We start from the raw sequence: 21,156 nt of genomic DNA, 5'->3' as shown, positions 1-21,156 counted from the left end.
AAAAAAACAAACTGCATTGTATTTAAAATGCAGTACTAATTTTACATTTGGAAATGTTTAAAATTAGAGCTCACTAGCCAACTAAATTTTAGAGTTCTTCCGAATCCAATGATTTAACATAAATGATTTGAATTATAACAATAAACTTTGTCGTAACTTGAATCATTTACTTTAACCTCTTTATATCCAAAAAAGACCCTTATAACTATTTGACTCAATCAACTTTCATTTTTGCATTTTAGAGCATTTCCAAAGATTTAGGAAGTCTCTTAAATAAATAAGGAGGAGATGGAGATAAATCGGTTCTAATGTGCTCCCTATTCTACCCTTTAATCAACAATCCAATTTTGACTCCCTACTTTGGAGGAGACGGTATAGAGAAAACGTGATTCTATCTGACACATGTTTTAATTTATTTATTTTTTACAATAACATTTTGTTCTTTTTTCAAAGTCCTCAGTTGAATCAAAATAAGTGTTCTATTGGTTGAAGATATTCTAGTGTATTGGCAATTTAAAAACATCAACATCAAGCTTGGTTTGTATATTCCTATATCAATTGGAAAAGCAAGGAATAAAATGGTTGCCCTAATTGCACGAAAACAACAGGTTGTTTTTGACATCTTAGTTGTTTTCCATAGAGTACTCTTCCTAATTTTAGTTTTATTTTTGTAATATTTTGAAGTTTTGAATATGATTTCGTGGATTTGAATTTCAAGACCATGTAGTAGAAGCCTATAAAGTTTTGTTGGAAGACCAATAAATGGCGTAGAACTAGAGAATTCTATCACCGACGTGGCCATTCACAATGTTACCAATTTAGGTGTAAGTGGGGGATTATATAATTGCGTTTGCATTTATACTTTTATTATTGAATAATTATTAATTTTTGGGTTTACTTATAATGTAAGGCTAGACAAATAATTAATAACCAACTAATTGTAGAATAGTCGGCGGAAAACATACTTGATGAGGGTGATTTGATTTGAACCAATTGTAGGATAGTCAGTCAGATTTTTTTATTTATGAAATTGCTATTTTATTTGTTATTAATTTTTATTTTCACAATCAATTTGATTTTAAACCTTTTGAACAGAGGAAAAAAAAGAGCATTTTCCTATTGAGAAAAATAATAGTGTGGGCTTAAAACAATAAATCAAATAATTTGACAATCAAGTAAAGTCACCAACCTTTAAACCACAGTCGGCCTTAAAAAAAAAAAAAAAGGTGGTTCTCTGACATTGTAATTTGGTAGACATCTAAGGTCATACAATAAACTTGTCCATTTTCATTTTCATTTTTAATTATAGTAATTTTCAGGTCGTGAGGAAAGCGAGGAGGAAGAGGGTTTGTTGTGGGTACAGAGTACTCTGTTAAATTGCCTCTTTGCTTTCCTTTGTTTTCTCCTCTTCCGCAACTCCAAAGCAGCCTCCTTGGAACCCATCTCCCCTTTCTCTCCCTTCGAGCTCTCACTATCTCACTTCAAATCCAAATATGGGAGACAAAAATAAGCCCAAGTCTGGTGTTTGGCCCACCATTAAGCCCTTCGTCAATGGCGGAGCCTCTGGTATGCTTGCTACCTGTGTTATCCAACCAGTCGATATGATCAAGGTATGAATTTAGCGATTTGTATTAAACCCATGTTTGTTATTTCGTGTTAGCTGGTTCCCACTTTAATTTTTGAGCTGATAACGAGTTTCTTTGATGATTTTTAGATCTACGATTTCTGGGTCTTTTTGAAAGGTTTTGTTTTGTTTAGTGCAGTAATGTGGTTAAATGGGGCTGACGCGTTAATGGTTCTTCTTATCTTGGGTTGGTGCAGGTGAGAATTCAATTGGGTCAGGGATCGGCGGCCCAGGTCACCAGGAACATGATTAAGGAGGAGGGTATCGGTGCTTTGTATAAGGTATGTATTTTAAACGTGATTAGAACTTGAGTTTTGTTTCATGAATCTTGTTGATCCATTGCTGAAATGAGGTTTGGAATCAAGCGATGATGCTTTAAAGTTGAGGACCTTATATAGATTTGAATTTGTACCAGTAAAGTTTCTGACTTTTAGGTATGGGGTATGATTCAGGCTCTCACTGCCAATCAGAGATGCATGATGTTTTGATTCAAGCTATAATGTTAGGTTAGGCTGAGCGAGATTATATAGGTTGTTTCATCATTTACAAGTTGAGACATTAACATATACTTCAGTTGGGAGGTGAGTATTTATGTGTAAGGATCTTCATTGAAGTTTTATGCTGAATATAAAAAGAAAGATAAGTCCTTTCAGCAGTATCACTTGATACAATTTCAAATGGTACACATTACCAAGCCATCATCAAATTCATCGTCTTTTTAAGTTTTAGTACATCGTTGAATTTAACTAACATCACAAGTTTTGTCATTTTATATTACATCCGACCAATTTGTATTCCAAATCCCTTCTCTCTGATTCACAGATCCAAATTCAATTTTAGGTATTTTTTGTCAGATTTGAGGTTCAAAATGTGGATGAATGTTTTTTATTGACATAAGTTTTTGTTTTGTTTTGGTTTTTTTGTTTGATTGATTGGCTTAAGTTCATACGTTACAATATTTGTTTCTCTAAACGGAAATCCTATGAGCAGGGACTCTCTGCTGGATTGCTAAGACAAGCTACATATACCACAGCTCGTCTTGGATCATTCAGGTGGGTCTTTTGCAGCATTCAGACTCAAGTGAAATTGCATAATCTATATTTTATAGCTTTTAAATTTGTTTATTTGAAGCTTCACTTACGTTTAGTTTCATTTGCTTGATATTGTTAAGTAAGTTTATCATGTGGTATTTTCATTTATATGTACATTGTTTATTAGATAATAACATTGTTAATCTGATAAACTTGTTTAGGATTCTGACAAACAAAGCAATTGAGGCCAATGATGGGAAGCCCCTACCTCTATACCAGAAAGCCTTGTGTGGGCTAACTGCTGGTGCCATTGGAGCATCTGTTGGAAGTCCAGCAGATTTAGCTCTCATTCGTATGCAGGCCGATGCCACTTTGCCTGCTGCTCAGCGCCGTCACTACACAAATGCTTTCCATGCTCTCTATCGTATTGTTTCAGATGAAGGGGTTTTGGCACTTTGGAAAGGTGCAGGCCCTACTGTAGTTAGAGCAATGGCATTAAACATGGGAATGCTTGCTTCTTATGATCAAAGTGTTGAGTTTTTCAAGGATTCCCTTGGATTTGGTGAAGCTACTACAGTCTTGGGTAAGATTCTTTGCAAGTACTATAAATGTGATTGTTTTTTACTTTAGACTATTTTGGGTGTAATTGAAATGAGGTTTTATTTGGCTAACTTTTACTGATTAAGGAACTATTTATTCAATCTACTCTGTATATTTGACTAATCCTCTTTGTGAGGAATCCAGTATTGTTAACATAGAATGAAGAGCAATGGACTTCATATGTTAGGGCAGGTTTTCCTTTTATGTGAGGAAAGACTTGGAGTGAGCACTGTAGTTAAGCTAGCCAAAACACCCTGTTTGTGTTTTTATAATTCCAAACTTTACTATTAAACAACATTGTTTTCAATAACTACGAATGTTGGTGGTTGATTTGTTGACAATTTGGACAGATTTTCTTGGCTGAAACTTGCCCACATACAGATGTTGAGTTCATCTTGTTTATATTGTGAATTTTAATAGTTAAGGGGTATTGATGATGATCCTCTCTCTCTCTCTCTCTCTCTGCTTACTCTTGGTTTCATACATCCCGTTCCCTCTGTTTCATTGTTAAAATATGCTTATGCTGAATTGACATGTGCTTGCTTGCTCTTTGTAGGTGCCAGTAGTGTTTCAGGATTTTTTGCTGCCGCTTGCAGTTTGCCCTTTGATTATGTGAAAACCCAAATTCAGAAAATGCAACCTGATGCTCAGGGAAAGTATCCATACACTGGCTCTTTTGATTGTGCCATGAAAACCCTGAAAGCAGGAGGACCATTGAAATTTTACACTGGGTTTCCAGTATATTGTGTTAGAATTGCCCCCCATGTCATGGTACTCTCTCTCTCTTTCTTCTCTCTCATTTTGATTTTGTTGGGGGAACAAGGGTGTTTCATTTAGTTTCAATTGCTGACACATTTTGGTTGATGATATTCTGATTGGTTGGTGTTTAATTATGCAGATGACATGGATTTTCCTCAACCAGATCCAGAAGTTGGAAGCAAACTTTGGGTTGTAGTTTTCTTCCTGGACGGATATTTTGGCTGGAGTTGAGTTCAAACTTCAAACAATAATTTTTTTCTAGTTGTGTTGTAGTCCCGTTTCTGCGATTTGACGTTTTCAACGTCGAACAAATATTGGAAATTTTTTATAGCGGGGTTGGATTAGGATTACTGAATTTATGGTATTTGTACTTTGTAATTTTTAGGGTGTGATTGGAATAGGATATTACACCCCCCTTATGATTCTGAAGCTGAGAACTTGAGAGAGATCGTCTCATTAGGCACAATTGGACGACTACTGAAGAGAAATAAATTTTGTACACCACACTATAAAACAGGGGTTTGACGTTTTGAGCATCAAGTTTTTGCCATCGTTTTCACCGTCTACAAATTGATAATTTCTTCCTTCTGGTTAAGTTTTAGAGTTTTAGCGCATCGCGTTAAAAATGATTTCTGTCTGCTTGAGGCAGTGTAGTGGAAGGAATGCTTCTTACTATTGACTATTGAGGATCGTCGTTCCGTTTCCATCTGCTCCTTTTAACCAAAATTAAAGAACTCCACTCATTAAAACAAGTAAAAAAAATTGGCATTAATGCTGTTTGTTTCTCTTTCTTCGTGAAAACTAAAGGGACAATTGGGTGAAATTCTTCCTGGACTAGTTGAATTTCCAGGCATTATTATCTTTATCAAAACTGATTTCAAAATTGAACTATGATTATTTCCTTGGTGTTTAATTTTATGCTACCCAACGTTTGCAGTTCTTTTATTGTTTTATGCCTTGTTAGAGTAGGTTGAGTCTTTATACTAAGGTTCCGACTTCTGCCATAGCTCTGATTGTTAAGAGTACATTTTTGTTGGTTGAGTCTCGCTCTGTTTGATATTTTTTTTTGGTCTTAACGCTCTGTTTGATATGGTTAAAGAAAAAGGATAGCATTCTCCATAACAAAGTATAAAACAAAACGGATATGGTCCAACTTGTATGTGTCCTTTCTAGACCTATTAAATTTTAGAACATTAGCATTTCACGCTTCATGAGCCAACGAATTAGTATTATTGTTTCTTTTTTGGGAATATGTTCTTCCTGAGGTCCTAACTCTTGGTTTAGCGGTAATTCTTTTTTAATGGCTTGAATGAATGTCAAAAAACGCTGCCATGTATGCTTGCTGGATGTTGTGGGTGGATAATGCAAATGTGTTATCGACGAAAATAACAATGAAAGCAAAAGTAAACTTGGAGCTCTTGATAATAATAAGAAGAAAATCTGAAAACAAACAACGCAAACCGCCTCCCCTGCCGGCCCCTCCTCTCTCTTCCTAATGACATCAAAAACTATATAAAAAAATAATAATAATAACTTGAACTGATGGCGAGCTAAAAATGATCTAGAGACGGCATAATACTCTTCCCCTTTTCATAAAACCATAAAGTGATAAACAGCAGTTTTATGTAAATAAGAATGTGAAACGTTACTTTCTATAAACTAAATTGCACGCAGAAAACAATTGTTCATCATGTTCAAGAGCAAAACTTGGATCCTCCCTAAAGAGCTGTGTATCATTCTCTAATGTTGCATGAGTAAACATAACATCACACTGAATCAGCAGCAACCTCATCATCAAGGTTAATAAATTCATCCATTACGGAGTTGAACTCAACAAGTGATCTTAGACTCTGCCCAAATGATATTCCATCTCTCCATCAGACTGAGGCAACGATATTAAGCACTATGCCTTAGCCCTGAAAGCAACAGGAAATAAAAAATGAAATAAAAGCTTACTAGAAAATCTAGAAACCAAATTCCCAACACAGGCATTATGCGCCCCCTAGAGTCCAGCTGAAACATTCAAGTTATAATTATTTATGGATAACTACGTAGAAACAAATGACAGCATTTGCGGTGTAATGAAGAGATCCGGTGACATTATGCAAAAAGAGTTGTAAATATACATGGATAATAACAACATTACATTATAACCGGAACATCTCAATCATCAGGGCCTTTTGAGTTATAGAGCAGAAAAATCTTGTCATATAAACATTTATAAATATTAGGTAAATCTTGCTATTGCTAATAGGATGCTTAGGTGCTTACTTTATATCTAGCTGTGCAAGAACAACTTAGAAGGATGTGATACACGCTCAGAGAGACAAGTAGAAAATTACCTTCTGACATAGGAGTCGTCCTCAGTGTCAATTATCACAGCTTCACCAGCTATGATGTGAGGTGGTACCTAGCAAGTCCGGAATGAAAAAGAAAAAATAAAGAAGACATTAATGCAATCTATGATTCATGACACCTATAGCATATCCTCAATGCACCATTCGCCATGTAATCTGCATGCTACATATGTATTTATCTTCCAGCTTATAGAATGGTAGAACAGGGAGAGAGGAGAGGGAGACTCTGGGCTCTAAGAACAAGCTGAACTTTGCAAGAATGTGGGAGTCCAGCAAGCCTTCAGGATCAACAACTTATAAACTCAATCCAGACATAATGGTAAGCTATCTGCTCTATATGCTCATACATGCATTCATGAATATTGTGAGCTCTTTAAATCGTCATACTATATAAAACAAAGCTCTTGATAACTTGAAAACTTCTCCAAAAAAAAAAGTGTTGACATCATGCAATATGAAAAAGTTCACTTCAAATTAAAAAACCATACTTTGTAATGCCCACTATTCTTTACTTATTGTTTGCTGCAGGTTTTGTAAATACCTTATTTTCTTCTAATATTAGCTACCGAAAGCAGTAAATTAGCTTATCCAAATTATTTAAAAAAGAAATTCTTACTTTCATGGTGAAGCCATTTTGCATCTCAGCTATTTTATCCCTGCATTTTAGAGAAAAATCAGGGGATAGCAAAAGCGCACAAATAATATATTAATATTACAATGTACACTAGTGTCAACATGATAACCAACAACCTAATCATGAACAACTTTAGCAAAGTCCTCAAACCGGCATACTTAAAGGTTTTAATGCATGGGGCCCACTAGTATCAATTGATGCCTTGATGAGGGCATGTCCATGACAAAAAATCTACGGTTATATCTTTTCAAGCTTTAGTTTAACAGGTTAACTTAGAAATCTACGGTTTAGCAATTATATCCCTTGTCAGAATAATGACAAGAATTCAACACTGAAATTGATCAAGCAGTTTATTATATCAAGTGATAATTCAAGGTGTAGGTGCAACTGAAAGACAAAGCAACATTGAGTAGTGAGATGAAGTCTACAAAAACAATAGCATTTGCACAATGAAAACATACTTAGGTGTTGCTGCAATCCCCTTCACAGGAGGTTGTGCTTCCTTGACAACGCATGTCACATGTTTTGGAACTGATGCGGACAAAGGGATTCCGTTAAACAGCTCCACTTTAACTTTCAGTTCCTCTGTTCACAGTGAATATCATATTTTATTTTGGTATACAATAACAATGATGATGAAATTTAAATTCAATTACATATCTGAATAAAATTTTCAGCCAAAATAGGAAACAAGGCATTATTATTATAACACCCAAAATGACTAGGACGGTTTAGATAATTGTATCTAGGAGGCATCACAGTATTGGAGTTATAAGATGGTTCAGTGCCAGTGGCTGGAAGGTCCTGATACTAGTAGAGTTATTAAGCCGTTCATGAAGAAGAGTTTTTCACGGATTGCTAATCACAATGGCATTCTGAACAGAAGAAAAAAAAAAAGTAAACAACTACGTGACAGCAGCTTCCACCACATGATTATTTTCAGATACCACCATGTAGTTTTATCCAAAACACCATTCGTGGCAGCTAGAAAGTAAATTGTTGTAATAAATAACTCTGAATCAATTTACATAAATTTATTTACTATGAATTTCATGCTCATTGATAATCAGTAACTTTTGGAATACGGACAGTAAGAAAAAAAAAAAGTAAAGGTAAAATCATGGAAAATGAATGAACAGAAAGGAACATGAACTATAATAAGCCTCAACCTTGTAGGTATTTAGCCTTCTTTCCAAATAAGTCCACAGGCACTTCGAGCTGATCATACGTATCAGGGCTGATAAAAATTACAAAGAGAAAGTATTTCTTAAGAGAAAGTAACAGCAGGAAGTGAAAGGAAGAGGATGCTGGAGGGAAATTTTAAAACATAAAACTCACTCCATCAATAATACAATGCCATCACGATCTGTGCACATGTAAATGTAGCTTTTTGTCTCAACAAATACTCCTGCAGCAATCATACAAGATTTTATCATTTTAGCTCACACAACCATAATAACTGAAAGAATGGCACGTCATTGAGATCAAAAGACCTCAGCCAACTTGACATAACTGTGATAATACAGCCCATTTGTCGGTATTATTTTTAATTTAGGAAAAGGTACCAGCCACTATTGAGCAATGGGCGTCCACTAAAGCATAAACCAGTGCTTATAACTAAAAGAATAATGGGCATCCACTAGAAGGGTTAACATGAACCGATTAGTTTCAAGAGGTAACTTTCCTTGCTGAAACTGACCATTATTCAGTTCAAAACAACCTACACTCAAGTAAATGCATAAAAAAAATTTGTGAACACTGGGCAATGTCTTTGTGAACAAGCCTCACAAGCAGACATTTAAAAAAAGTGAAATGAAACAAAACCAGAAGAATGAAAAGCAATGCAGAAAGAGACATCCAAGAAAGGAAACGTATTGAACTACCAAAGAATGCTTACATCAACAATTTAAAGCAATCTGATAGGGAACGAGCATTGTAGACTATTACGCTAATGGTAATGGGAATTTACAAAAAATTCATACTTTCAACTGCCTCATCCGTCGACAACCTTTGGGATGTCTTGTTTCCAGAGTCAACATCACGAAGCTCCACCTACAATGAAAACACAGCTTCACATTTCAGCTTGCTTTTTTAAAAAAGCACAAAAAGTACAAATCAAAACTTATGAATAAGGTTCTAATAATGATAAGGTTTGAATGACAGAAACACACCTTAATGTGCGCTTTTCCTCTTCCTTCATGGGAATGTTCTACCTTTATCACCTAAATAATAACAAATTATGCATCAATTAAATCACAGAATATTCATCAATAACATTATTGCACCATTCAAAAATACAATAAACCAATTCACCTGGTAAAGACGATCTGAAGCAAGTATTGTCCACCATAAAACCAAGCGCAACCGCAATGTGATTTTTTTAATTATAAATTATTCATAAAATTTGTTAGTAAAAAAACAAGTTTAAATGAATATTCAAACAAAACCCAACGAGATTCTGTGTAAAATTGATTGCAAAGCCAAACTGCCAACCCACCTTTCCTCTCAATGACATTTCCAGCTCTCACCTGCACAATCGCAGGATCATGATTCATGGCTGTGAATAACAACTACAATTCAAAACGTCGTTGCTCAGTAGGAAACCGAAATGAGATTGAAAAACTTACATCGGAGCCCAGGACAACGGCTCCGCGGTGTTGGATGGCGGACCAGGGAGATTGAAGCAGAGTTTTTCCAGTGAGACACGTGTTGGTGCAGTGGGTGATGCTGGTGTCACAGCCCGACGAGGAAAGCAAGTTCGATAAAGAAGAAGGAGCAGTGAGGGTGGTTAAGGTTCTTGGAGCGAGGAAGAAGAGAGGCCGAGTGAGGTTTTCGCTCAGCTTTGCTACTGCTCGCATCTTCTTTTTCTATTTTCTATTTTCTATTTTCTATTTTCTATTTTCTGAAACGAACGAACGACAGGATTTGAGAAAGCAAGCAGCAAACCCGCGCTCAAATAAATATATATTACATACGCTCAAGTCAAGAAGCTGGGATCACTTGAAGGCCACTCAAAAATTGTTATTTCAAGTAAATTTGTAACTTAAAAAAGAAAGGACTGTAATTAACTAGATATTATTGCATATCAAGGATTGTAATCTAACTTGTTATGACTTTCACCTTTTTTCTTCTTCTTTTTTGTTTATGTGAAGGAAAGACTTTCACCTTTTCATCGTTGCTCAGACCTGTCCCTGCCCATTTGAGCTAAAATCTTGAGCTTGTAGTTGTTGATGGCTTATAAGTCATTGGGTGACAAAAAAAATTGATGTTTCATTTTGTCCTGTACAGTTACTAGTTGGATTGGATCCTAGCCCATACAACTCTTTTACTCGTTTACTTGTCGGTATCATTGCAGCCACGCGATCTTGAGCAATACTTGCATAATGAGAACTTTAGATGAAGACTTATTTCTTAATTGTTTAATGAAATTAGTTAGTTTGATTTGACGTCAGAAAATAAATGATGGGCTTAAGCACTATGAACTTGTGTATATTGGTCACGTTTGCAACATCTTTTGTCAAAATTGCCATACATTGATATGGAACAACCCAACGCAATGTTCTAATAATAATGCTAGGGGGACACCAATTGGGTATAATATGCATCTATTTACTAATATATATCATACATTCTTAAATCAATAACACCAAGTATATCCTGATATTGACCCGTAAACGCAAAATAACCCGTTTAATCTAAAAGACCGGGTGCCCATATATCACCCGCACGAGAAAAAGCCAAACCCGTCTGTGTACGCCATTTTACCCGTTGTCCCGCTTCCTTCAAGGGTGCCGTCGTAACAAGCCCTGTATCACTCTCTTGCCTTACATAGTCCACTGCTCTGTACGTTCCTTTTCTACTATTGATTTTGCATTTGCCTTTGATTATTTTGTTAGCAAAGTTAGTTCGCGAGGCTTTATATAAGCTATTGAAAGTTTTTTATTTATTTGATCATTGAAGGTCATGGCGGCAAGGGCTTCAAGAAAATTACTAAGAGACTTTTTGTTCAGAAGGGCATGCACAACTCCTATTGCAGGTGCACGACACTGTTCTTCTGCTGCAGAAACTGCTCCAAAGATTCCTCATTTTTCGAAGAAAGTATGCTCTCTCTCTCTCTCTCTCTCTCTCTCTCTCTCTCTCTCTTCTTCTTCTTCTTCTTCTCCTTCTTCTTCTCCTTCGTATATGTATGACACTATCTTTTTGGTTGCAAAGAATCACAGAGGAAGAACTATGACGATTATAGTTTTATTTGTTTCCAGCAAAAAGGCAAACCCATCTCACCAAAGTGGTGCCTTTTCATTTTATATTGCTTACACTTTTATTTTTAAGTCAAATTTGTTGGAAATTCAATGCGTTATTGTTTGATTTTGAAGTGCTGTCTGCTTATTTTGAACTGTAGGGGAGGTTGTTGACGGGAACCACCTTAGGCTTAGTTATAGGCGGAGGAGCTTATGTGAGCACTGTGGATGAAGCAACTTTCTGGTACCTCATTTAAATCTTTAAGTAGAAGTTTTGCTCTGTTTGCATTTAACCTTTCACACGGTTTACAATTATGGTTGCAGTGTTTCAGCATTTATGTTTAATTCCACTTACTGTTACCTATCAGCCAGAAAAGTATAAGCATAAAACATGTGGAATTCTCTTAAGGCAACCTCTGATGCTTGAATTAAAAGTCTGTCATGCTGTATTGCTTGAAACCTGTGTGGTGTAAGCGTGTGTTGTTTGGTTTTGGGGCTTGGGGTGAATTTCTCTGGATTTCTCCTTGTTACCTAGAAACTTTGGAATTACACTCCTAGTTGTAAAAGTCATAAATTTCTTTTGCTAAATTAATAGCTTCGTGGGACATTAGACAAAAATTATGAATTGTCATTTGTTATGTTCTGCCTCATTCTTGCAGTGGTGATGAGGTTGTTCATTGTTATGCTATTGTGTACTTATTTATGTGGACGAAGCAGAAACCGTGTAATTCAGTTTATTTATCAGTAGTTAGTTGACTGGCTTAAGTTTTTTGTAAAATGTTGACGTTTAATTTTAGTTACGTTTATTGCTAATTCTTGGATATCAAATTTTTGAAGTGGCTGGCTATTCTCAGCTACAAAACTTGTGAATCCATTCTTCGCTCTTCTGGATCCAGAGGTTGCTCACAGACTGGGTGTCTCAGCCGCAGCACGAGGTTGGGTTCCTAGAGAGAAGAGACCAGATCCATCAAATTTAGGGCTAGACGTTTGGGGAAGGAAGTTCTCCAACCCTGTAGGTCTTGCTGCTGGATTTGATAAGAATGCTGAGGCTGTTGATGGTTTACTTGGTTTAGGATTTGGCTTTGTAGAGATTGGCTCTGTAACCCCCGTTCCCCAAGAGGGCAATCCAAAGCCTCGTATCTTCAGATTGCGTGAGGAAGGGTAAGAGTATGTTTTGTGTTTATCTTATTATGTTCTGATGAAGACCTGAATTGCCTTGAATTTCTTGTGTTAAGTCAAATTTTCTATTCACTTTTGGAAGGTGATTATGGTGCTTTAGCTTCTGAATCTTTTTTTCTTTTTTTCAAAAATTGAGCTGGGTTATATTTCTTGTTCTAACTCATGTGCTATCAATCTACCTGATGTTGTGTTCAGAGCTATCATCAATCGATGTGGCTTTAATAGTGAAGGAATTGTTGCTGTTGCAAAGCGGTTGGGTGCTCAGCATGGTAAGAGGAAGTTGGATGAAACTACAAGCTCTTCATCTTCTTCAGGTGAAGAAGTCAAACCTGGAGGCAAAGCTGGCCCTGGAATACTAGGGGTGAATCTTGGGAAGAATAAGACAAGTGAAGATGCTTCTGCAGATTATGTACAAGGGGTTCATACATTGTCCCAGTATGCTGATTACTTGGTAGATTGTTCTCTATTGATTTCTCATAGTCTAGTAATTTTTCTGTCTGACATTGTGACTCTGCTGCTTTGCAACTAAAGACGTGTTCATTCCCTCTTGTGGGAAAGTGCATCTTGATTGCAAATGTTGGTGCCCTAGGAATAGGATCTCCGTCTGTCCAAAGGAGGTTGCGTGGAGGGTAGTTCTGCTGACTGAAGCATAATTAGGAAAAAAACACTCTCTTCACTGTCCAACTTGTTCTTTCTTTTAACAAGAGTTCACTTTGTGGTTGTACTCACAAATGCATCAACTTCATCACGATGCCTGTGTTAGTATGCTGTTTTCATGGCTAACATCTAATAATATAGGTTCTTGTTATGTTGCTTCTCCACATGGAAAAGCAATAAGAGGTGCATTTGAATAGGCCTCTTGTTGTGGTCTTTTTGTTGGTTCATTCATTTGATTTTGAGTTGTATAATTTCATACCATCTTTAGGCTATTTTATCGGTTGTCACAAATTATACTACAGAATTGGTTACATATTTCCTTGTCTGTTGATAAATGATGCCAAATATGTCTTTTGAGGGTCACAATCAATTTACTAGAGAATAGAGATTTTGGAAAATAATTTCTTAAAAGCTCAGATGGGCAGCAATTGTTCGGAAGTCCGACTTTTTATTACTTGACTAGGATATTTGAACAATCAAATTTATATCTGGAAATGATTCAGGTTAAAGTAAAACTTCCTCAACTTCAGTTGTGAAAGCTGAATTTTCAGTGGGTTGAAATAGAATCTTGCATCATTTCTTGATATTGTTCCTCAGAAGTTGAGTTTTCGGTAATAATTCACGAACTGCAAGCATTAAGGTTTTAGTTTCTGCATATACGTTTCAAGTTCAAATCCAGTTTCATTAATTCGACAATATTTGTGCTGATCTCTTTGCAGGTGATTAATGTTTCATCACCCAACACCCCTGGGTTACGTATGCTTCAGGGAAGAAAGCAGTTAAAGGACCTTGTGAAAAGGGTATGGATCTCAGAGGCATGAACTTTCTCTATCTATATAATTATCACAATGTCTGCAAAAGTTAGCTCTTATAACTCTTTTCTTCTATCTCAAGGTTCAAGCTGCTCGTGATGAAATGCAATGGGGTGAAGAGGGCCCTCCTCCATTGCTTGTGAAAATTGCTCCAGATTTGTCTAAAGAAGACCTTGAAGATATTGCTGCAGTATGCGTTTATGCTCGTAATTGATTACTCTCTTCTCCCCCCTCACCCCCCTCTCTTCTCCTTAAAATGGTTTTCTTATGGTGGTTTGTTTATGGACATAGGTTGCCCTTGCCCTTCGCTTGGATGGATTGGTATGTTTACTTCCTATCACACACTTCACAGTTTTCATTGTTTACCATATCCATATCAAAAGTTTCCACTCTTATGAGCTATTTAGTGCAATGATAACCATACGGTGTTCTACGTGTTAATATTAGAGTAAAGGTTCATGACTTTAATGTTCAGTATATTATTTACCTAAAAGTTAGTGCCATTTGTTCTACTCTTATGAGTTGTTTTTATCTTGTTTATTCTAGATTATATCAAATACAACTGTTTCACGATCAGATCCTGTTACTACAAACCCAGCAGCTTCTGAAGCTGGTGGCTTGAGTGGAAAGCCACTCTTTAATATCTCTACTAGTCTCTTAAAGGAGATGTACATTTTGACGAGGGTACGTTGCCCCTTTGTAACTCATGTAACCTGTTATTCACGATACTTACACTGGGGTAGATTGCATAGAACATATCTTTACAAGATGCCACTTATTTTTATGATATATTATTGAAAATTTTGAAGATGCGTGAGTATGTTGGCTTGATATGTCATTCTATTGTTGTCATGACCCATCATCCCATTGTGGCTTATGTACATGTGAAGTTGGACTATTAATTTTACTTCTTTACCCTTGCATTAGGAAGTACAGAATTATGAAAGCATAAAATATCAGTATACAAGCGTCAAATTTCATGTAGAGTAGCTTATAATTGTTTTTGGGTTTGATGAATAGGACGTCTAGACACAGCTGGACACAGGTGGCCGAGCGCACCTTAGTTTAACTAGTGCCTAGCTGAGTTCCTTTTATTTATTTTTACTAGAGAATATTTATTGGCTTGAACCTCTTAGTTGTTATTGCTAGACATTTAGGTCCTCTTTTGGATGTTATTTGAACTATTTGTTTAAATTGTATGTTCTTTCCTTTTGGTTTCATTTTTTTGCCTATGTATCAGAGCTTGACCCTGTTAATTTAATATCAATCAGGGAAAGATTCCTCTAATAGGGTGTGGGGGCATTAGCAGGTAAGATCAGAACAGCCCTTTGTTGATATTGTTCATATTTTAATTATTATCTACTTTTTTCCCCCTTAATTGGACCTTGTTTATGCCATTGATTTAGTGGTGAGGATGCTTACAAAAAGATACGAGCTGGAGCAAGTCTTGTTCAGCTATATACAGCATTTGCCTATGGGGGACCTGCTCTCATCCCCAAGATAAAGGTATTTTCTGATGCGCTCATTCTGCCGAAAACCTTTTTTTTTTTTCACCTAATGTCAAGGACGTGCTTATAATAGTCTTACTATCTTTGCTTCTCTCTCTCTCTCACAGGCTGACTTGTCTGAGTGCTTAGAAAGGGATGGTTTCAAGTTCGTTAGTGAAGCAGTTGGTGCAGATTGCAGAGTGGCAACGCCAAAAGCATAAACAATAGATATGCGATGAACTTATTTGCAGAGCAAATTTTTACATTGCATGGTGTAAATTCTGGTTTTTAAACGGTCTTATTTTTTGTACGGGAGTCGCTGAGGAAATTTTTGTAGAGGCATTATTTGTAGTTTGTACCCGTAAACTTTATACTGAATACTAAATTTAATTGTAGGCAATGGAAAAGAAAATCTGCTGCCACTCCCGGATATGCAAGCTCATAGTTAGAGCTGATATGTACAAAATTGGATCCATTCTAGTTTCTATTTTGTTACTCCATTCAGCTGGTTTGGACGTGCTCTCACATCCACTGAAAAATAACAACTTGCTTTATGAGAAACTCGTCTTATATTTTATATGCACCTACCTCGAGTAAGAACCTTCCTTGCTTTATGAGGAACTTCAAAATTATCCCAATCCCAGTTGCCACTCACACTGCTAGTATAATTTCGGATGATCGTATTCTTAACTACTCTGGTTAATAGTCCCCTATTTCCATTATTTCTTTTTGAGAAAGCCACTGTTTCTATGTTGCTATGTTTGATGTGTGAAATCAAACTTCCAATGATTACTGCATCAGTACAGATGGTAGTTTTTTAATATATTTATTTTTCATTTAAGTCATTTTGTGTTGATAGATTTTATCTTTTTGAAAGCGAGCAATATCATTCACTCCAAAATTAAAAACAATATAAGAGAAAACAAATGGCACGTATACTCCAAACCAAAGGAAACATATTATACAAATATCAAGGCAGTTACTATGGCTGAAATCAAAACTTGCAAGGAATCGTACTGGTTACTTCGTGCATCATCATCAACCAACTGATGCTTCCTCATTTATGCAGTTAGCTGAGCTGTTTTTGCTGTGTCCTTTCGAGAATGAACGAATACCAGTTTCTGAGCCTGATGATAACATTGCTTGAGTGATTCAACAACCTAGCAAAAAAAAAAAGTATCAATCAGTTAAATAATCATTCTAGTACATACATTACACAAAGGAGAGCCCAAGGAAAGAGAAACCTTCTTGTAGCATATCTCATTCTGCAATTCAATACGGGCTGTAAAATTCTGCTCACTAATACCAATATGCTGCTGTGCGAGGAGCACAGGGCGATAACTAGAATCAAAGAAGAACACTCCTGCTTCTGATTCACTCTGAGAAACTGTGCAACCCGGGTGGTTGTAAAAGAATAATTCACGTTAACAAATAAATAGAATAGACTTCAGAGAGTACGACATTTTTTTATTGGTTCGGATACTCTGCTTGACTTTTATTATTTACATGTCCGAGCCTAATCGACTCTTTAGTATTCCAAAAATGGATTTTAGCCTCCAAACTTCCAAGTCAATACATGATTCGATAATATCAACTACTTGTTGGAATTTGAATGAAATATATGAACTTGAGTCCTACATTGGAAAAGAAGAGAAAGTCTCCACTCCTTATAAGTGGGAGTCTTCCCACACATGCTATATGGAAGGTGGGCCTTGTGGGTTACGTCCAGTTATGTCATACTAACTGTATATTGCAATTGAAATTCTAATCATAAAGCCCTAGGTCGAGTTACATGAGTATCCAAGACTAATCAAGTCATAAGTGCCCCATAGTAGTCTTGTGGTTGGATTTAGGGTTTGAAGGCTCAAATCCATTTTTGAAATACTAAAATAATTTTCTAATAATTGAAACAATTTTTACAATATATTTGGAGATAAGTAAATATAAGTAAATATAATTAATTACTCTTTATTAAGTATTTTATGACATTAGTAAAATATTTTAAAACTAATTATTCACAAAAGAAATAATAATTCAAACATAATTACTAATTAAAGTAATTAAAAAAAGGCTAAGATACCACTTAATTACAAAAAAGGAAAGCAACAAATATTTTTACCGTATGGCCGCACGGCTATACTCTAATATGTTAACCGTATAGCCGAACGGCTCTACGGAATATTCGAAAATATTTAACCGTACAGCCGGACGGCTATACTAATTTTTTAAAAAAGAGAGAACCGATGGGTGGCCACGTGTCAAAATAGATCTAGCCGGGCGGCTATACTGTTAAAACAAATAAAAACCAAATATAGCCTTTGCGCTATACGATTTATTTTTAAAAAAAGAGGACTCCCATAGCGGTTAGGCGCCCACATGTCAAAATACGTATAGTATAGCCGTGCGGCGATACTATTTTTTAAGAAGGATAAAACCGAGTATAGCCGCACGGCTATACTATTTCTTTTAAAAGAAATATATAATATGAAAGACTATTAGGTTGTTAATCCTTATATTTATCTGTATATTGCTAGGTTTCGTTGTGGATTCTTGTTTGTGACCTTATTATGGAGTTATGTTTTATTATGAGATTATATTGATGAAACAGAAATCAGAGCATTACCTTTGTCCCCCAGGTGCATGCTTCATATGTAATTAGTTTGCTGCAGTCTGACATAAAGACAGCCTTGAAATCTGCATTTGGTATTTTGGATGGGCCATTGCTTGTCACCGATTGGTGAGGTCTCAACCAATTAGGTGAAATCACAGTTGATGGATATTCTGCTGAGTCCACTATAAGTGAATGTAAATATCATCATGTATTGTAGCTCCCTCTATTGTAGAACCATTGAGCCCAGTGGCGGAGCTAGAAGCTAATCTGTGGAGGGGCCAGTACCATAAATGCAAGATTATATAGAGCTATATTTAACTAATATTGTAGTTGATGCATAAGAAAGAATTGGGTTTTCATGGAGTTTGGGGGGCCCTGGCCATGGCAGGCCTACATGTGGCTCCGCCCCTGATTGAGCCCATCACCATCTTGATGAACCATGCACTCTAATCATAGCTAATTAACCCTAAACTCTTTTAATAACATATGCTTAAAAAGTTACTTTTATAAAAGGCCAACGAGGTCTAATTCAGTGGAAAATGCCTTGACTTGAAGACCAATGGTCTTAGGTTCGAATCCCATGACACATTGACAGTGTGTGAGTGAGAAAATATCCTCCTCAAATATCGCTTTGCTTGTATAAATTTTTTTATTTTTAAAAAGTATGAGATTAAAAAAGTATGAGAGAGAGAGAGAGAGAGAGAGAGAGAGTTGAGACTAGAAGGAGTTGGGCTAGAGTTAAGACATTGACTTGTTGAGTTTTGGTTGGGACCTGGTTTGTTATATATGCGGGTTGTGGGGCTGAGATGACCCAAGATTTTAATCTCCTCTAGCTCCCTGACCAAACTCTACCACCCTTAACAGATGTATTTACAGCTCTCATAGTCATAGGCCAAGGTAGGAGTTTTCTTTCAAATCACTACATCTCCAAACCTCATTCACTGACTTCTCCTATCTTTCCCTTCAAAACATTCCAGTTTTCATTTGCAAAATCCCAAAATTCGTCTGGGAGTCTCTTCCCTTTTTACAACCCACTTTTGTTGTTAATTGAACTTTCCATTTTTTTTTCTTTAATACAGTAGTTTTGTGCCCACATATAGAAAAACCCACCAACCTAGTCTGCATGCTCTTACTCTTTTCATGGAGATGATATGGACCAATAAGTTTACCTTATTGATGATATTGCTGATTTCATTATACCTAATAGTTTGAGTGTCAACAGTTTATAGTGCAATGGATGGAGCAAAAGTGGACGAGACATCCCAAAGAAGATCAAACCAAGAAAACTGTACTTCTGAGTCTGATCTTCAGATGTGCTCCCGGCTAAGACCGACACTTTTGTTATTCCATTGCCTGCAATACCCGTTGGGTGTGTATCCTGATACCACTTTTGTGTCACGACATCTAGAAGTGAAATTGGACATAAATTTGTTTTGTTTAACAACAAATTTGTTATTCCAGCTGGCTATACTCGTGTTTTTCTAATTTTTAAGAAAGAAATAGTATGGCACCGGCTATACCTTTTTTATTTTTTTTAAAGAAGAAATACTTTAGCCGCGCGGCTGTACTCGGGTGTTGAATTCTTTTCAAAGAAATAGTGTAGCCGGACGGCTATACAGGGTTATGTCTAAATTTTCCCAAGGAAATAGTATAGCCGATCGTTTTTTTTATAAAAAAAAATCATATAGCCGACGGGCTATACCCGGGTTTGTCTAAATTTTTTAACAGAAATAGTATGGCCGCACGGCTATACGTGGTTATTTCTAATTTTTTTTTACAAGAAATAGTATGTCCGGACGGCTATACGAGGTTTTTATTTATTTATTTCTTTAAGAAATATTATAGCCGAACGGCTATACTGGGTTTTGTCTAATTTTTTAGAACATAAATAGTTAGCTGCGCTGCGATACTTGAGTTTTTCTAATTTTCTAGCTACACTCGGGTTTTCTAATTTTTTTTTTTAAGAAATAGTTTAGCCGCCCGGCTATAAGTGTTTTTAGTCCGGCTATTCGAGATTTTTTTTATTAAAAAATTCAAAGAAATAGTATAGCCGAGCGGGTATACGCGGTTATTTCTAATTTTTTTTTAAAAAAAAAATAGTATAGCCGAACGGCTATATCCGGTCATGTCTTTTTTTTATATTTTATATATATATATATATATATATATATAAGAAATAGGATAGCCGGCAGCCATCCTCGCCTCTTTTTTTAATTTAGGGTTTGCAGGCTCAAATCCATTTTTGGAATACTAAAATAATTTGCTAATAATTGAAAGGGTTTAGGGAAAGACAAAAATGTTGAAGAAAAGTATGAGAGGATACACGCCTGCATCTTTCAACCAAGTTTCTTTTTCTTCTTATTTATTTATTTATTTATTTTCTTTTTCAAGCAAATAAGGAGTATTTGGGTTTAACGGGTCAAATAGTTACGTTGAATGTTTGCCCAAAAAAGAGTTACTCTGAATGGGTAAATTGTTATCGGGAAAATAATAGAATAAATATAAGGGAGTTTCACTAAAACACCCAAAATAGAGGTTGAAATTATAAAAAAACCCAACACCCAAAACACTTTATAAACACACCCAAAACTCATCATTACACACACTCAAAACTCATTTATAAACACACCCAAAAAGTTGACTTTGGAGTTGATTTTGGGTGTGTTTCTATGTTTAAATAGTGCTTGAGTTTTTTTATAAATACATGTCTAGGATTGGGTTTATTTATAAATTTGTATAAATATAATTACAATAAGTTATTAAAAACTAATATATATTATCACAATTTTACAAACAATCACACCAATTTATGAAATATTGTGATAGAATTTAAATTTGTGTGAATATAAATCAAATTAAAATAGGCAAAAGAAGTATAAATTATCTTTGTTGACAAAGAAAAGAAAAAAACGTTATCTTTGTTGACAAGGTTTAAAATGACGTTTAGTTAATAAATTTGTAGTAAAAATAGAAACTTAACAATAAACAAGCATATACAATGATACTCTCTATTTCTTAGCTAAAATTTAGCTAAAAATATAAGAAAGTTATTTTAGAAGCTCTCTAAAAAATTTCAACTCCAATCATACTCCATAATTTGGAGAGTCATAAATGCTATAACTATTTTTTGATTGGTCCATCTCTATTAAAAAATAAAAATAAAATAG

The 21,156-nt window shown here is 35.6% G+C and overlaps 4 protein-coding genes across 5 annotated transcripts in view; 2 read left to right on the top strand and 2 right to left on the bottom strand.

The window, feature by feature from the left end:
- Positions 1-1,316: 1,316 nt before the first annotated feature.
- Positions 1,317-4,550, top strand: LOC148921267 (mitochondrial dicarboxylate/tricarboxylate transporter DTC-like). Its single transcript, XM_089045847.1, has 6 exons — positions 1,317-1,610; positions 1,822-1,905; positions 2,615-2,676; positions 2,877-3,238; positions 3,812-4,026; positions 4,154-4,550. Exons 1-6 carry the CDS (start codon positions 1,494-1,496, stop codon positions 4,208-4,210), a joined length of 897 nt encoding a protein of 298 aa, XP_088901973.1. The 5' UTR covers positions 1,317-1,493; the 3' UTR covers positions 4,211-4,550.
- A 1,026-nt stretch (positions 4,551-5,576) lies between these two features.
- LOC103323211 (uncharacterized) lies at positions 5,577-9,944 on the bottom strand. The gene is made up of 11 exons (XM_008225225.2): positions 9,633-9,944; positions 9,503-9,533; positions 9,319-9,332; positions 9,177-9,227; positions 8,988-9,057; positions 8,344-8,413; positions 8,175-8,242; positions 7,467-7,590; positions 6,988-7,027; positions 6,357-6,424; positions 5,577-5,930 (listed from the first exon to the last, which is right to left on the bottom strand). Exons 1-11 carry the CDS (start codon positions 9,861-9,863, stop codon positions 5,918-5,920), a joined length of 780 nt encoding a protein of 259 aa, XP_008223447.2. The 5' UTR covers positions 9,864-9,944; the 3' UTR covers positions 5,577-5,917.
- A 747-nt stretch (positions 9,945-10,691) lies between these two features.
- LOC103323117 (dihydroorotate dehydrogenase (quinone), mitochondrial-like) lies at positions 10,692-15,844 on the top strand. 2 transcript variants are annotated; one of them, XM_008225115.3, is made up of 12 exons: positions 10,692-10,848; positions 10,966-11,103; positions 11,405-11,487; positions 12,081-12,404; positions 12,618-12,873; positions 13,799-13,879; positions 13,974-14,081; positions 14,183-14,212; positions 14,438-14,575; positions 15,163-15,200; positions 15,298-15,397; positions 15,507-15,844. In XM_008225115.3, the coding sequence occupies exons 2-12, from the start codon at positions 10,969-10,971 to the stop codon at positions 15,597-15,599; spliced, it is 1,386 nt and encodes a 461-aa protein (XP_008223337.2). In that variant the 5' UTR covers positions 10,692-10,848; positions 10,966-10,968; the 3' UTR covers positions 15,600-15,844. The 2 variants fall into 2 exon arrangements, with proteins under 2 accessions (XP_008223337.2, XP_088900080.1); XM_089043954.1 differs by lacking the exon at positions 14,438-14,575.
- Positions 15,845-16,439: 595 nt separating this feature from the next.
- The window catches only part of LOC148921266 (phosphatidylinositol N-acetylglucosaminyltransferase subunit A-like), an 8,047-nt gene continuing 3,330 nt past the window's right edge, over positions 16,440-21,156 (bottom strand). Inside the window, exons 4-5 of the mRNA XM_089048480.1 lie at positions 16,623-16,765; positions 16,440-16,538 (exon numbers count right to left, since the gene is read on the bottom strand). Of these exons, the coding sequence (XP_088904606.1) occupies positions 16,440-16,538; positions 16,623-16,765 (242 nt within the window). The remainder of the gene's footprint in view (positions 16,539-16,622; positions 16,766-21,156) is intronic.

This window comes from Prunus mume, linkage group LG1 (assembly GCF_029339155.1).
Source record: "Prunus mume cultivar Tortuosa linkage group LG1, ASM2933915v1, whole genome shotgun sequence".
NCBI classification, from domain to species: domain Eukaryota; kingdom Viridiplantae; phylum Streptophyta; class Magnoliopsida; order Rosales; family Rosaceae; genus Prunus; species Prunus mume.
The sequence above is the reverse complement of the archived record's forward strand: the minus strand, read 5'-3'. Positions and strand labels throughout refer to the sequence as shown.

Coding starts and splice junctions, on each gene's coding strand:
- LOC148921267 (XM_089045847.1), top strand. CDS start 1,494: ATGGGAGACAAAAATAAGCCCAAGTCTGGTGTTTGGCCCACCATTAAG. Junction 1,611..1,821: donor AACCAGTCGATATGATCAAG/GTATGAATTTAG, acceptor GGGTTGGTGCAG/GTGAGAATTCAATTGGGTCA. Junction 3,239..3,811: donor TGAAGCTACTACAGTCTTGG/GTAAGATTCTTT, acceptor TGCTCTTTGTAG/GTGCCAGTAGTGTTTCAGGA.
- LOC103323211 (XM_008225225.2), bottom strand. CDS start 9,863: ATGCGAGCAGTAGCAAAGCTGAGCGAAAACCTCACTCGGCCTCTCTTC. Junction 8,414..8,987: donor GACGGATGAGGCAGTTGAAA/GTATGAATTTTT, acceptor TGATTGCTGCAG/GAGTATTTGTTGAGACAAAA. Junction 6,425..6,987: donor AAAATGGCTTCACCATGAAA/GTAAGAATTTCT, acceptor CGGACTTGCTAG/GTACCACCTCACATCATAGC.
- LOC103323117 (XM_008225115.3), top strand. CDS start 10,969: ATGGCGGCAAGGGCTTCAAGAAAATTACTAAGAGACTTTTTGTTCAGA. Junction 11,104..11,404: donor TTCCTCATTTTTCGAAGAAA/GTATGCTCTCTC, acceptor TTTGAACTGTAG/GGGAGGTTGTTGACGGGAAC. Junction 12,405..12,617: donor TTCAGATTGCGTGAGGAAGG/GTAAGAGTATGT, acceptor TGTTGTGTTCAG/AGCTATCATCAATCGATGTG.